The sequence below is a fragment of the Mytilus edulis genome, chromosome 11 (assembly GCF_963676685.1).
Source record: "Mytilus edulis chromosome 11, xbMytEdul2.2, whole genome shotgun sequence".
In the NCBI taxonomy this organism is placed as follows: domain Eukaryota; kingdom Metazoa; phylum Mollusca; class Bivalvia; order Mytilida; family Mytilidae; genus Mytilus; species Mytilus edulis.
In genome coordinates, this window is record NC_092354.1 from 53,419,867 (window position 1) to 53,432,742 (window position 12,876).

Sequence of the window (12,876 nt, forward strand, 5' to 3'; positions counted from 1 at the left end):
AATGAAATACTAAAAATCTTCATAAAAATAAGGCGTACATTTATTTTCCCGAGCTCGTGCAATAATATTTTATTCTATCCAAATCGTTCAGGTGTGTAGTGACATGTATATGAAATGTCGTCATTCTCAATCAAACGTCATAATGAGCATGTCGAAACAGAAAATGGAATGAATGAAATAAATATTTGGGGTCGCCCCGATATTCCGATACCCCGTTAGTCCGACACCTCATTGGTCCGACACCCTAATAGTCCGACACCCCACTAGTCCGACACTTTTAACATAGATTATGACATTATATATAACTATGCAAATGTTTGAAATACTGAAAGACATAATTGCAAACTGCATTCGTCGTACACTAAAAGCACTCAAAAACACGCTAACAAATCTGTTCCTAGTGTCTATTTCTTGTTGGGATGTACAAGTGCCCGGCCACGTTCACTTGTATTTTTGTCCATTTGAAGAGTTAAGCCATTTTCAACTGATTTGTATAGTTCGTTCTTATGTTGTACTGTTATACATTTGCACCACTATCCCAGGTTAGCAGGGGGGGGGGGGGGTTGCTAACATATTTAATCCCGCCACATTATGTATGTATGTGCCTGTCAGGAGCCTGGAATGCAGTGGTTGTCGTTTGTTTATGTGTTACCTTTTTGTTTTTCGTTCATTTTTTTTAAGGATAAGGCCGTTAGTTTTCTCGTTTGAATTGTTTTACATTGTCATTGTGGGGCCTTTTTCAAAATTAAAAGCTTACTATACGGTATGAACTTTATTCATTGTTGAAGACCGTACGATGACCTATAGTTGTAAATTTCTGTGTCATGTTGGTCTCTTGTGGAGATTTGTTTCATTTGCTATTATACCACATCTTCTTTTATATATATATACCGGCACGATTAAAACAACGTCACCACACAATTTTAGGGGAAACAACTTCCATTTCAGGGATCGCAATTGACTTATAAATTCCTAAAAGGTGTTTCATATATCCACTTGTTGAAGCCTACCTGAAAATTAGCAAAATCATAAAAACTTTAATTGAGGAACGTCGATTTTGTTACAGTACTATCTTCTGATTTTTTAACTTTTACTTTAAGTTATTATTTATGTTATCATAGTTATCAAAAGTACCAGGATTATAATTTAGTACGCCAGACGCGCGTTTCGTCTACATAAGACTCATCAGTGACGCTCAAATCGAAATATTGATAAAGCCAAACATGTACAAAGTTGAAGAGCATTGAGGATCAACTACTCCTTAATTCTATTCAATGATAATCAAGCTGTGCATTAGACTCCGTGTAATATGACTATCATATGCTAATAAATAGGGACAGTTTTAGTTCACCTGACTTGAAAGTTCAAGTAAGCTTTTCTCATCACTTGGCGTGCGGCGTTGTCTGTTCACTTTAACAAAAATATTCTTCTCTTAATTTAATGGCCCAATTTTAACCAAACTTGGCCACAATCATCACTAGGGTATCTAGTTTAAAACATGTGTCCGATCGATGACCACGCTTGCCAACCAACATGGCCGACATGGCTAAACATAGAACATAGGGATACAATGCAGTTTTTGGCTTATATCTATGAAACTAAAGCATAGAGAGCAAGTCTGACAGGTGTCAAAAATGTTTATTGGATTTAGATTTATCTGCCCTGACATTTTCAGCCGAATCCGACAACCCGTTGTTAGGTTGCTACCCTGAGTTTGTATTTTTACGGACATTTTGCAGTTTTTTGTTATCATTATAATATATAATATTTAATACTATTAATTATGATTTTAACCTTATTTTACATGATTCTCTAATCATCAGTAAATGCAGGTTAGCGACACAGGCTCTTGGGAGCCTCTAGTTGAATTATGTACAGTCATGAGATGACAGTATATATTGTCTATGTACATGTGTGTATGTTATAAACTACTAGGTATACGTATACACACAACTGGTGATAGTATTCAAAAGGAAAATGCCTGTATAAGTACGTCCTAATATTATGTGATTAATAAGGAGCATGCATACAATTCTTGTAATGCATTCGCGTGCATAATGGCCAATAAGAGGACCCATGTATCTAGGTACCTGCGAACGCTATTATGCGTTATATTATCATGACTATGATATGCATGGTTTTTACTGATAAATATTTCTCAAGAAGTTTGAACATTTTGACAAAGAAAAGTTGTATGCTCTTTGACTGGGTTGTTGTCTCTTTAACATATTCCCCATTTCCATTCTCAATTTTATTAAAACAAATATGGTCTTGAAATTTCATTGGTTATATTAATATACCGTATAGCGGCTTATTTTCGCGGGTGTAACAATTCACGATTTTCATTGAATAAGGTATACATGCGAAATATTTTGGAAGTTATTGTTTTGGCGGATTCATAATTTTTATCATACCTTTGCATGATCACTTGCGGAAATTAATTTGGAGATTTTATTCTATCCGCGAAAATTTACACCCCCGCAAAAACTACCCGGTATACGGTATAAGAAGCGATTTTGCTTTCGATAACGTCAGTGTATGTAGATATATGCGCAGCAATACATGTTTAATGAACAGCTGCGTCATGAGTGTATGATACGTCCGTCGTCATGTGTGTGAACTTTTATGCAATAATCATAAATTATAGTTTCATACATATGGGGTGACATGTGAGAACCCCCCTTTTTATAAAAAAAAATCAATAACCCTAAAATAAAGTTTGAATCATCACCAAAAAATATACAGATCTTAACATTAATATAACTAAGAATTGTATAAAGTTGTAAGCAATAATCATAAATTGTTTTTGAGATACGGCGCGACATATGACCCCCTCACCCCTTTATAAAATTTTGAATCAAAACCAAAAAGTATATAGATCTTTAGATTAATAAAACTAAGAAGTATGTTAAGTCTTAAGCAATAATCATTAATGGCTTTTGAGATATGGCGCGACATGTGAAAAAATTACACCCCTGTTTTAGTTACAAAGTCCCGTAACTCAAAAAGTTTTAATCGTATTGTCATCAAAAAGTATACAGATCTTTTGATTATCATAAAAAAACAACTATGTTAAGTTTCATGAAATTTGGATGAGTCGTTCTCAAGTTACGATGCGACATGTTTACGCCGGACAGACGGACATTTGTATACCATAATACGTCCAGTCAAAATTTTGACGGGCGTATAAAAACAAAAACAGAACTGCCATAACATTACATTCAATATTTGAACCTGCATTTATTTTGTTGATATTTTGGTACCTTGCCTAGCTAGATGCTTTTTGTAATAATATACATGTACGTGGGGTTTTTTTTTCTTGGTTCCGTGAAACTACTATTGCACAATCGAATACCGGTAACAAGTAGAATATAACGACCTTCTGATGAGACTTTCTTTGTAGTGTTGTTTATATCCTTCCAGATCACCTAGTTACATTTCAGGTTGGGAGTGCGAGTTTTTGTTTTGAACAACTTTTATTTAATAGTCCAATTGAGCATGGAAATGGGAAATGTGTCAAAGAGACAACAATCAGACCAAAGAACAGACAACAGCCAAAGGCCACTAATGGGTCTTCAATGCAGCGAAAAACTCCCGCACCCGGAGTCGTGTTTCAATTGGCCCCTAAACAATACTGTATAGGGATTACTTAACTAGAACATTTGTTTTGTCCTATTTTCTTATATAATTATAGGTCGATTTTTTTGTTGCCTTTTATATAGATACTCTAGGGGTACCCCTTGATCTAAGTCGAAAAATTCCAGAATTTGTGTTCACTTTTATTTCAAATACAATAGATCTATCTGATAGGACAAACAATAAACAATCAAATAAATATGGAAAGAACTCACAGTTTTCGGTTTCGGTCAAACTAACCAATGAATGTATATGTCGTGTACAAGTTGCGATTTTGTACAGGTTATAACATGTACAAAAATATTGTACATATTATAACTTGTATAATGCAAAAATACAAGTTATAACATGTACAAAAGTACCTCATACATGTTATAACCTGTACAAAATATTGCTTAAAAATGGTTTTAACTTGTACAAAATCGAAAAATAAGGATATTTTTCTATTATCGCAACAGATGATATTGACCTCAATAACCTATTCATAACTTTTGTATTATTCCTTCATAATAGTGTGTTTTCTCCTTTTTTGATACTGTAATGTCCAGGGGTCGGTATTACAAAGCATTCCTAAGACCTGTCATAAGATATATCTTAGGACATGTCTTATGATCCTCTTATGACTACCTATGGACATATCTTTATTTAATGAATTATAATTGTGAGTGTCCACTTTGAAGGCAATAGTAAAATACTTTCTTTTTAGTTGACACTAAAAGACATAAGAGGATAGCCAGGATAGATGTGTCTACAAATAAAATTGGGAATTGAAATGGGGTATGTGTCTAAAAGACAACAACCCGCCCATGGAGCAGACAACATCCAAAGGCCACAAATACATGCTTTCAAAGTAGAGGATATATATTTAAAACATCAAAATGACATTCGCCTCATGCAATGAATGATCTTATAGTTTATAAACAAAAAATGAGTTATAAATTTACATATGTCATGCTGAAGGCCAAAAATGTAGAAGAGTATCTACTAGATCCAAAGATATTGATAATGAAGCGTGGTCCAATGAAAACTATTTCAGCTCTCTCTTGCTTTTACAGAGTAAGCATATAAGACATTGTTTTAGTCTTTGCATGCTATAAAAACGAGAGGGAGGAGTATTTCCCAAAATTATTAGGAGTCGTTCTTAAATTTTATTGAAGAATTTAGTTACTATATAGTATCTAATGTAATTGTCATTGAGGAATGCAAGCTTTTAGTGAATAGTTTCACACCTATTTAAGCCATGATGGACTGCATGAAACATACAATTACATGAAAACACATTTTGCCAACATAAGAAACTTTGCGATCATTGTCCTCTACAGAAAAAGACACGTTCTGGCCTATTTATTGTTGTTCTTTATGCATTGGTGAATTTAAATGTATATTTTACTTCATAAAAATTTATTTTAAATTTTGTACAAGTTAAAACCATTTTTAAGCAATATTTTGTACAGGTTATAACATGTATGAGGTACTTTTGTACATGTTATAACTTGTATTTTTGCATTATACAAGTTATAACATGTACAATATTTTTGTACATGTTATAACCTGTACAAAATCGCAACTTGTACACGACATATATATCTTTAATCAACAATATTGAATCAATTAATTTACCAATAAATGAGTTGAAGTTGAAGATTGTTGTTTGCATCTCCCGCAATGGAGGGGTGAGGGGTAAGCAATTCCGTTCGGATAGCGGGTTAATCGACAAGTTTATTGATGTGGAAAGTGTGTGTTCACAGTTTCGGTATGCAAGTTATCTTATGTTGTTCCTCGTAAAGATATTGAACATTTACATAATAGTAATATCGATGAATCCCCGATTGCTCTCTAAAAACTGGTCTAACACTAGGTTCACAAATTAGTAAGTTTCTGTGTATCAGCTTACTACTATTGGTCGGGATTAATTGTATTGTCGGACCAATGGGGTGTCGGACCAATGGGGTGTCGGACTAACGGGGTGTCGGAACATCGGGGCAGAATAAATGAACTGATGAATAACAAATCAAACATTAAATAACACACATAACTACGACTGTGACATATACAAACAAACTAGTGAAGCAAAATGGACTGGACTAAAACTCCAAAACATATATTTAAAAAAAAACACACAAAACTAATAAAGACTAGAGGTTCCTGACTTGGGATATGCGCATAAATGCGGTTGGTGTAATGTACATTCTAACATGTCTTATCAAAACTCTAGATTGTGTTTCAAATGTTATTCAATATCTAGTGAAAGGGGGAATGGCATATAAGTGTACACTTCTTCTGATGGCATTCTCGTCTTCAGGTATATTCATGTCGAGATTTATCAATAAACCATTCTCGTTAATATCATTACAATTCAAAAATCAGGTTATACACATGCTATTGACGTGTACATGCATGTTTTATTTGCAGATAGGATTGACATGTACTGTACATGTGTTAAAATTACATTTTTTTCTAATAATTGTCAACCACTAACCGTGATTTGAACATCTCATTTAATAAAATTAAGAATGGTAACGGGGAATTTGTCAAAGATACAACAACCCTACCAGAAAACAGCCCAAGACCACCCATTGGTAATCAACGTAGTGAAAAAAAACTTGCACCATTAGGTATGCTTCAGTTGTCCCTTAATGTCCCGGTCACTACAGATCGTACGATTTTTTTTGTCGAGGAAGATCTATAAAATAACTGTCATGCAAAATGTCAAAATAATATTTCGAGTGGTCACATCAGCTACGACATGCCCACGATGGTTCCACGATGGGTACAAGACAAACAATAATATGTAATTATTCTGTCGTGTGTTTGTCGCAAGTCGGTCGTGCGACAATCGTACGACAATCGTGAGTTGTTTAGGGCTATTTTTCAGGTTTTCATGATGTGATGCGCGTGTTACTGTCTTGCTACTGTCGTACGACTATGGTGAAACTGCGAAGCGCGAGTGGCGACTCTCAGCAAAAGCTCTTGAAATATGCCAGACTCCATCCGCATGAATCCAACGAAAGCATCGGCAGATGACCGTTCCAACTCTTGCATCAGTATAATATACTGCCTAGACCTCCGGCCGCTTTAGATCCATGGCTTACCCCACCAATGTCGGACGTTCCTATACTGTTCACGGGCTCGAATCAACGCTAACAGGACTATTTTTTGCTCTTGTTGGAGTCCGGCCTTTCCAACAGGGCCTAACATAATTGTTCTGGTGGAAAAGCCATCCTCTTCAAACGGTAGACGGTATGTGTTTGCAAACATTCAATCCCGCCGAACTGTATTTTTCTAAATAAAACGCAAATAATCTGCACGATGAACGTACCACTGTCCTACAATAGACAATCGATGTTGTGCGAGATTCGTACGAAATTTGAAAGTCGTGAGACAATCGTGCGACTGAATCACGGGAGTCTTGCGACAGTCGTGAGATTGTCGTACGACAGTCCTGCGACGATTGTTTTATTAAAATAGTTTATGTTTGGTACCCACGGCAAAGTGTTTATCGCACAACAATCGCACGACTGTGGTACGACACTCTCACGACAGCCACAAGACAGTGATACGACAAAAAATCGTAGAGCAAAAAAGGTGCATGTCAAATTTTCGTCCCACGACACACGACAGTTCCACGATGCTCAAAATATCGTGCAACTGTCGTAAGATTGTCGTATGACGATCGCAGATGATCCGCGATTTGACCAAATTTCATGTCGTGGAGCTGTGTAGATGTGTCGTTGGTTTGTTTTGACCAGGGCTTAAAATATTTACTAGTTTATTTATTAGGTACAATTTATAGTGCTACATGTACCACCATATATTTTAATTGTTATCTAATGAGTCTCAACCTACTATACATAAGAAATTTCAAATTTCTAAGCCAACACCGTGCAACTTAAAGGATATTTTTTATTGAGAAAAAAAACATAATAAATGGAAGCAGTCTTTCTTTTAGCTTTTAATTCTGAAAGTATAAGACCATTTGCTTTGCTTTCTTCTAAAGGAGCTACCATTTGATTGTGTGGGGGGTTAGGGGCTAGGATGAAATTTGAAAAAAAAGATATGCAGGGCAGGAGTTTTGAGTTTAAAAAAAGGCAGGACTAGACACTTTTCAAAATAAAAAGACAGAATAACAATTTAGGTAAAATAATGCAGGATAAACTCTAAAAAAAATATAGCAGGACTAAATAGATGAAAAATAAAAAGGCAGGACAGAGACTACAACTAAAAAAAAGCAGGACAACGTTTTTTTTTTCATCCTAGCCCCTCACACCTAAAAATCAAATGGTAGCTCCCTAACTGACGATGCCACGTACAACACGTGTCTGTTGAAATCTGTTTTTCACGGTATACGTTCAACAGAGCCTAGATATACGATTGGTTTTCATTGTAGTATTATCATGGTACCGGAAGATCGTTTTGTCGTTGCTGTTAAGTCCGGCATACATGCATATACTTTTAAGTATACTTAAGTTTTTCTAGTATAAATCTTTGTTTATGATATCAACATTTGGAAACATAAATACGCTTGAGGTCCTGTTGAGCCAAACTAAACAACTTACTAGTTTGCTATGTATTAATCATATATTAGCATCAGAGACGTATATTGTGCATTCATACAGGAAGCTACAATGTATGTCCCTTGGGTCCGCCTTAAATCCGCCTCTGTATATATATAAAAAAGAAGATGTGGTATGTTTGCCAATGAGACAACTCTCCACACGAGACCGAATGAAACAGAAATTAATAAAATCTGTCTCTACATATTTTAATCACTTTACTTCTCTCGTATGATGCGTGTTCAACCCTGATTCTAATTAACTCAGAATGCCAGACTAAGCCAGTATTCCTAACACCGGTCGGTAGTTCTCTTTGGGTATTCTCCCTTACTTAACGAATAAAATCATTTCGCTACTAGCATTATAGTGCATCATCGTTATTGAAAGTGGCGTTTAACATCCCTAATCAGTCATTCAATCATATCTAACATTAATTCCCACGTAGATAATTAATCTTGAACTAATGATTTATATTTTTTTACCATGCTTCTTAAATTCATAAAAAATATTGATTGGTTGTTGTTTAACGTTCAGCGGCAAATATTTCATAATAAGAACACTATCATATACAACCAATATTGTAAGAATTGATAATGTCAATCATATACGGATGAAATTTTAAAAAAAGTAAGACAGGAGTTTGGAGAAAAAGGAAAAGGCAGCATGAAAATTATGCAAAAAAAAGGAAGGATCAAATAGAGTGAAAATTAAAAGGCAGGACAGAGATTACAATTAAAAAACCCAGGATAACATTTTTCAACATAGCCATTCCCCCTATAAAAATAAAATAGTACATTGTAGCTCCCTTAAACACCAATCAATCAAATTAAATCAAAATCATATATTTGTTTTGTTTCTTTTGTCAAGGCAAGCTTCTTTGTTCCATGTTTTCCAGAGTAAATTTTGGTATCCAAATTTATTTTTTTTTTAAAGTCATCTATTACAGATTAAACGATTTAAAACAAATGAATAATTTACAAGATAAAATTTGTATTATTTTTTACAAATTCAGCAAAATAATTAAATAAATAATCATCCTAAATCATATGTCGCCACATACCGCAACATGAAGTACATTGATTTTGTGATCGTTGAGTGGCATCTGGTATGTGGAGAAATTATTGTTTGCAGGTGTTGCGAAAACATCTTCACTAATTGCTGAGGTAAACATTTTTGTACACAACTGCGTATAACATTGCTAATTACTATATTTGAAAGAAAAAAAAATTAAAGAAATTAATGTTTATGTCATGGGCGTTTATATAAAAGAGAATAATGGGTTGATATTTTAGAAAATAGACCAAAATTAATAATAGAAACAAGAAGGCAAAATAAAATGAATAGAGAATACTTGGGTGTTAAATTACAAAAGAGTACGACAGAGTAATAAACAATATTAATAAGGAATAGAGAAACTTGCTTAAACATTGAAAAATCCAGTATTGAAAGACCCCCATCAAGACCAGCATACAAACTCATGGACGGTTTAAAACAGTTGAGATTAGGGGTCGTTGAACTTTAACACACACTTTCTTTTGTGTTATTTGTTTCTCCTGAATGTAGTGTATCCGTATGTCATGGGTACAGTGTATCCGTATGTCATTGGTGCAGTACATTAAGGCTGTGTTGTGTCTGTATGTCAATAGGGCAGTACAACAGTATATCACGGGTGCGGTGTATCCGTTTGTCATGAGTAGTGTTTCCGTATTTTATGGGTGCATGTGTATCCTTATGTCATGGGTGCAGTGTAACCGTATTTTATGAGTGAGGTGTTTCCGTATTTGATGGATGCATGTGTATCCTTATGTCATGGGTGCAGTGTAACCGTATTTATGAGTGCGATGTGTCCGGATTTCATGCGTGTATTTTTTATGAGTGCAGTGTTTCCGTATGCTATGGGTGAAGTGTATCCCTATGTCATGGGTGCAGTGTAACCGTATTATATGTGTAAAGTGTATCCGTATTTCATGAGTGCAGTGTTTCCGTATGCTATGAGTGTAGTGTATCCGTATGTCATGGGTGTGGTGTGTCTGTATGTCATGGGTGCAATGTATCCGTATGTCATGGGTGTAGTGTATCTGTATGACATGGGTTTAAAGTATCTGTATGTCATGGGTGAAATGTATCCGTATGTCATGGGTGTTGTGTATTTGTATGACATGGGTGCAGTGTATCCGTATGTCATGGGTGCAATGTAACCGTTTGTCGTGAGTGCAGTGTATCCGTATGCCATGGTTGTAGTGAAACCGTTTGTCATGAGTGCAGTGTATCCATATGCCATGGGTGTAGTGTAACCGTTAGTCATGAGTGCAGTGTATCCGTATGCCATGGATGTAGTGTAACCGTTTGTCATGGGTGTGGTGTGTCTGTATGTCATGGGTGCAATGTATCCGTATTTCATGGGTGTAGTGTATCTGTATGACATGGGTGTAAAGTATCTGTATGTCATGGGTGAAATGTATCCGTATGTCATGGGTGTTGTGTATTTGTATGACATGGATGTAGTGTATCTGTATGTCATGGGTGCAATGTAACCGTTTGTCGTGAGTGCAGTGTATCCGTATGCCATGGGTGTAGTGAAACCGTTTGTCATGAGTGCAATGTATCCATATACCATGGGTGTAGTGTAACCGTTAGTCATGAGTGCAGTGTATCCGTATGCCATGGGTGTAGTGTAACCGTTTGTCATGGGTGCAGTGTATCCGTATGCCATGGGTGTAGTGTCACCGTTTGTCATGGGTGCAGTGTATCCATATATCATGGGTGCTGTGTTGCCGTTTGCCACAAGTGCAGTGTAATCGTATGTCATAGTTGAAGTGTATTCGTACTAGTATTTCATGGGTGTAGTGTATCCGTATGTCATTGGTTTAGTATATCCGTATGACATGGGGACAGTGTGTCCGTATGTCATAATGGCAGTGTATTTGTACTAGAATTTCATGGGTGTAGTGTAACCTTAGTTCATGGGTGCAGTGTTTCCACATGTCATTGATTGATTGATCTGTATTTCATGGGTACATGTGTTACAGTATATCACAGGTGCATTGAATCCGTATCATGGGTAACCATGTGTCATGGGTGCGGTGTATTCGTATGTCAATGGTGCAGTGTAACTGCATGTTCTAGATATAGTGTATATAAATATAATGGGTGCTGTGCTACCATATAACACGGGTGCAGTTTAACCGTATGCCATGAGTGCAGTGTATCCATATGTCACAAGTGCCGTGTTTCCGTATGTTATGGGTTCTGTGTGACCGTATGTCATATTTGCAGTGTATTCGTATTTCACAGGTTAAGAGTATCCGTAGATCATGGAAACAGTGTATCCGTAGATCATGGAAACAGTGTATCCTTATGTCATGGGTGTAGTGTATTCGCATTTTTTCGCAGTGTATCCGTATGACATTGGTATCGTGTATCCGTATGTCAAGTGTGCAGTCTATCAGTATGTCATGTGTACAGTGTATCCGTATTTCATGAGTGCAGTGTAAATGTATTTTATGAATGCAGTGTATCCGTATGCTATGGGTGAAGTGTATCCCTATGTCATGGGTGCAGTGTAACCGTATTATATGTGTAAAGTGTATCCGTATTTCATGAGTGCAGTGTTTCCGTATGCTATGAGTGTAGTGTATCCGTATGTCATGGGTGTTGTGTGTCTGTATGTCATGGGTGCAATGTATCCGTATATCATCGGTGTAGTGTATCTGTATGACATGGGTGTAAGTATCTGTATGTCATGGGTGAAATGTATCTGTATGTCATGGGCGTTGTGTATTTGTATGACATGGGTGTAGTGTATCTGTATGTCATGGGTGCAATGTAACCGTTTGTCGTGAGTGCAGTGTATCCGTATGCCATGAGTGTAGTGAAACCGTCTGTCATGAGTGCAGTGTATCCATATGCCATGGGTGTAGTGTAACCGTTAGTCATGAGTGCAGTGTATCCGTATGCCATGGATGTAGTGTAACCGTTTGTCATGGGTGTGATGTGTCTGTATGTCATGGGTGCAGTGTATCCGTATTTCATGGGTATAGTGTATCTGTATGACATGGGTGTAAAGTATCTGTATGTCATGGGTGAAATGTATCCGTATGTCATGGGTGTTGTGTATTTGTATGACATGGATGTAGTGTATCTGTATGTCATGGGTGCAATGTAACCGTTTGTCGTGAGTGCAGTGTATCCGTATGCCATGGGTGTAGTGAAACCGTTTGTCATGAGTGCAGTATATCCATATACCATGAGTATAGTGTAACCGTTAGTCATGAGTGCAGTGTATCCGTATGCCATGGGTGTAGTGTAACCGATTGTCATGGGTGCAGTGTATCCGTATGCCATGGGTGTAGTGTCACCGTTTGTCATGGGTGCAGTGTATCCATATATCATGGGTGCTGTGTTGCCGTTTTCCACAAGTGCAGTGTAATCGTATGTCATAGTTGCAGTGTATTCGTACTAGTATTTCATGGGTGTAGTGTATCCGTATGTCATTGGTTTAGTATATCCGTATGGCATGAGGACAGTGTGTCCGTATGTCATAATGGCAGTGTATTTGTACTAGTATTTCATGGGTGTAGTGTAACCTTAGTTCATGGGTGCAGTGTTTCAACATGTCATTGATTGATTGATCTGTATTTCATGGGTACATGTGTAACAGTATATTACAGGTGCATTGTATCCGTAT

General features: G+C 36.4%; 2 protein-coding genes across 2 annotated transcripts; both read right to left on the reverse strand.

Moving 5' to 3' along the window:
* Positions 1-10,128: 10,128 nt before the first annotated feature.
* LOC139494377 (ice nucleation protein-like) lies at positions 10,129-10,998 on the reverse strand. Its single transcript, XM_071282539.1, has one exon. It carries the CDS (start codon positions 10,996-10,998, stop codon positions 10,129-10,131), a length of 870 nt encoding a protein of 289 aa, XP_071138640.1.
* Positions 10,999-11,882: 884 nt separating this feature from the next.
* On the reverse strand, positions 11,883-12,629 carry LOC139494378 (ice nucleation protein-like). Its single transcript, XM_071282540.1, has one exon. It carries the CDS (start codon positions 12,627-12,629, stop codon positions 11,883-11,885), a length of 747 nt encoding a protein of 248 aa, XP_071138641.1.
* Positions 12,630-12,876: the final 247 nt, after the last annotated feature.

Bases quoted from the DNA above. Each gene is read 5' to 3' on its own strand.
- LOC139494378 (XM_071282540.1), bottom strand. From the start codon at position 12,629: ATGACATACGATTACACTGCACTTGTGGAAAACGGCAACACAGCACCC.
- LOC139494377 (XM_071282539.1), bottom strand. From the start codon at position 10,998: ATGACATACGATTACACTGCACTTGTGGCAAACGGCAACACAGCACCC.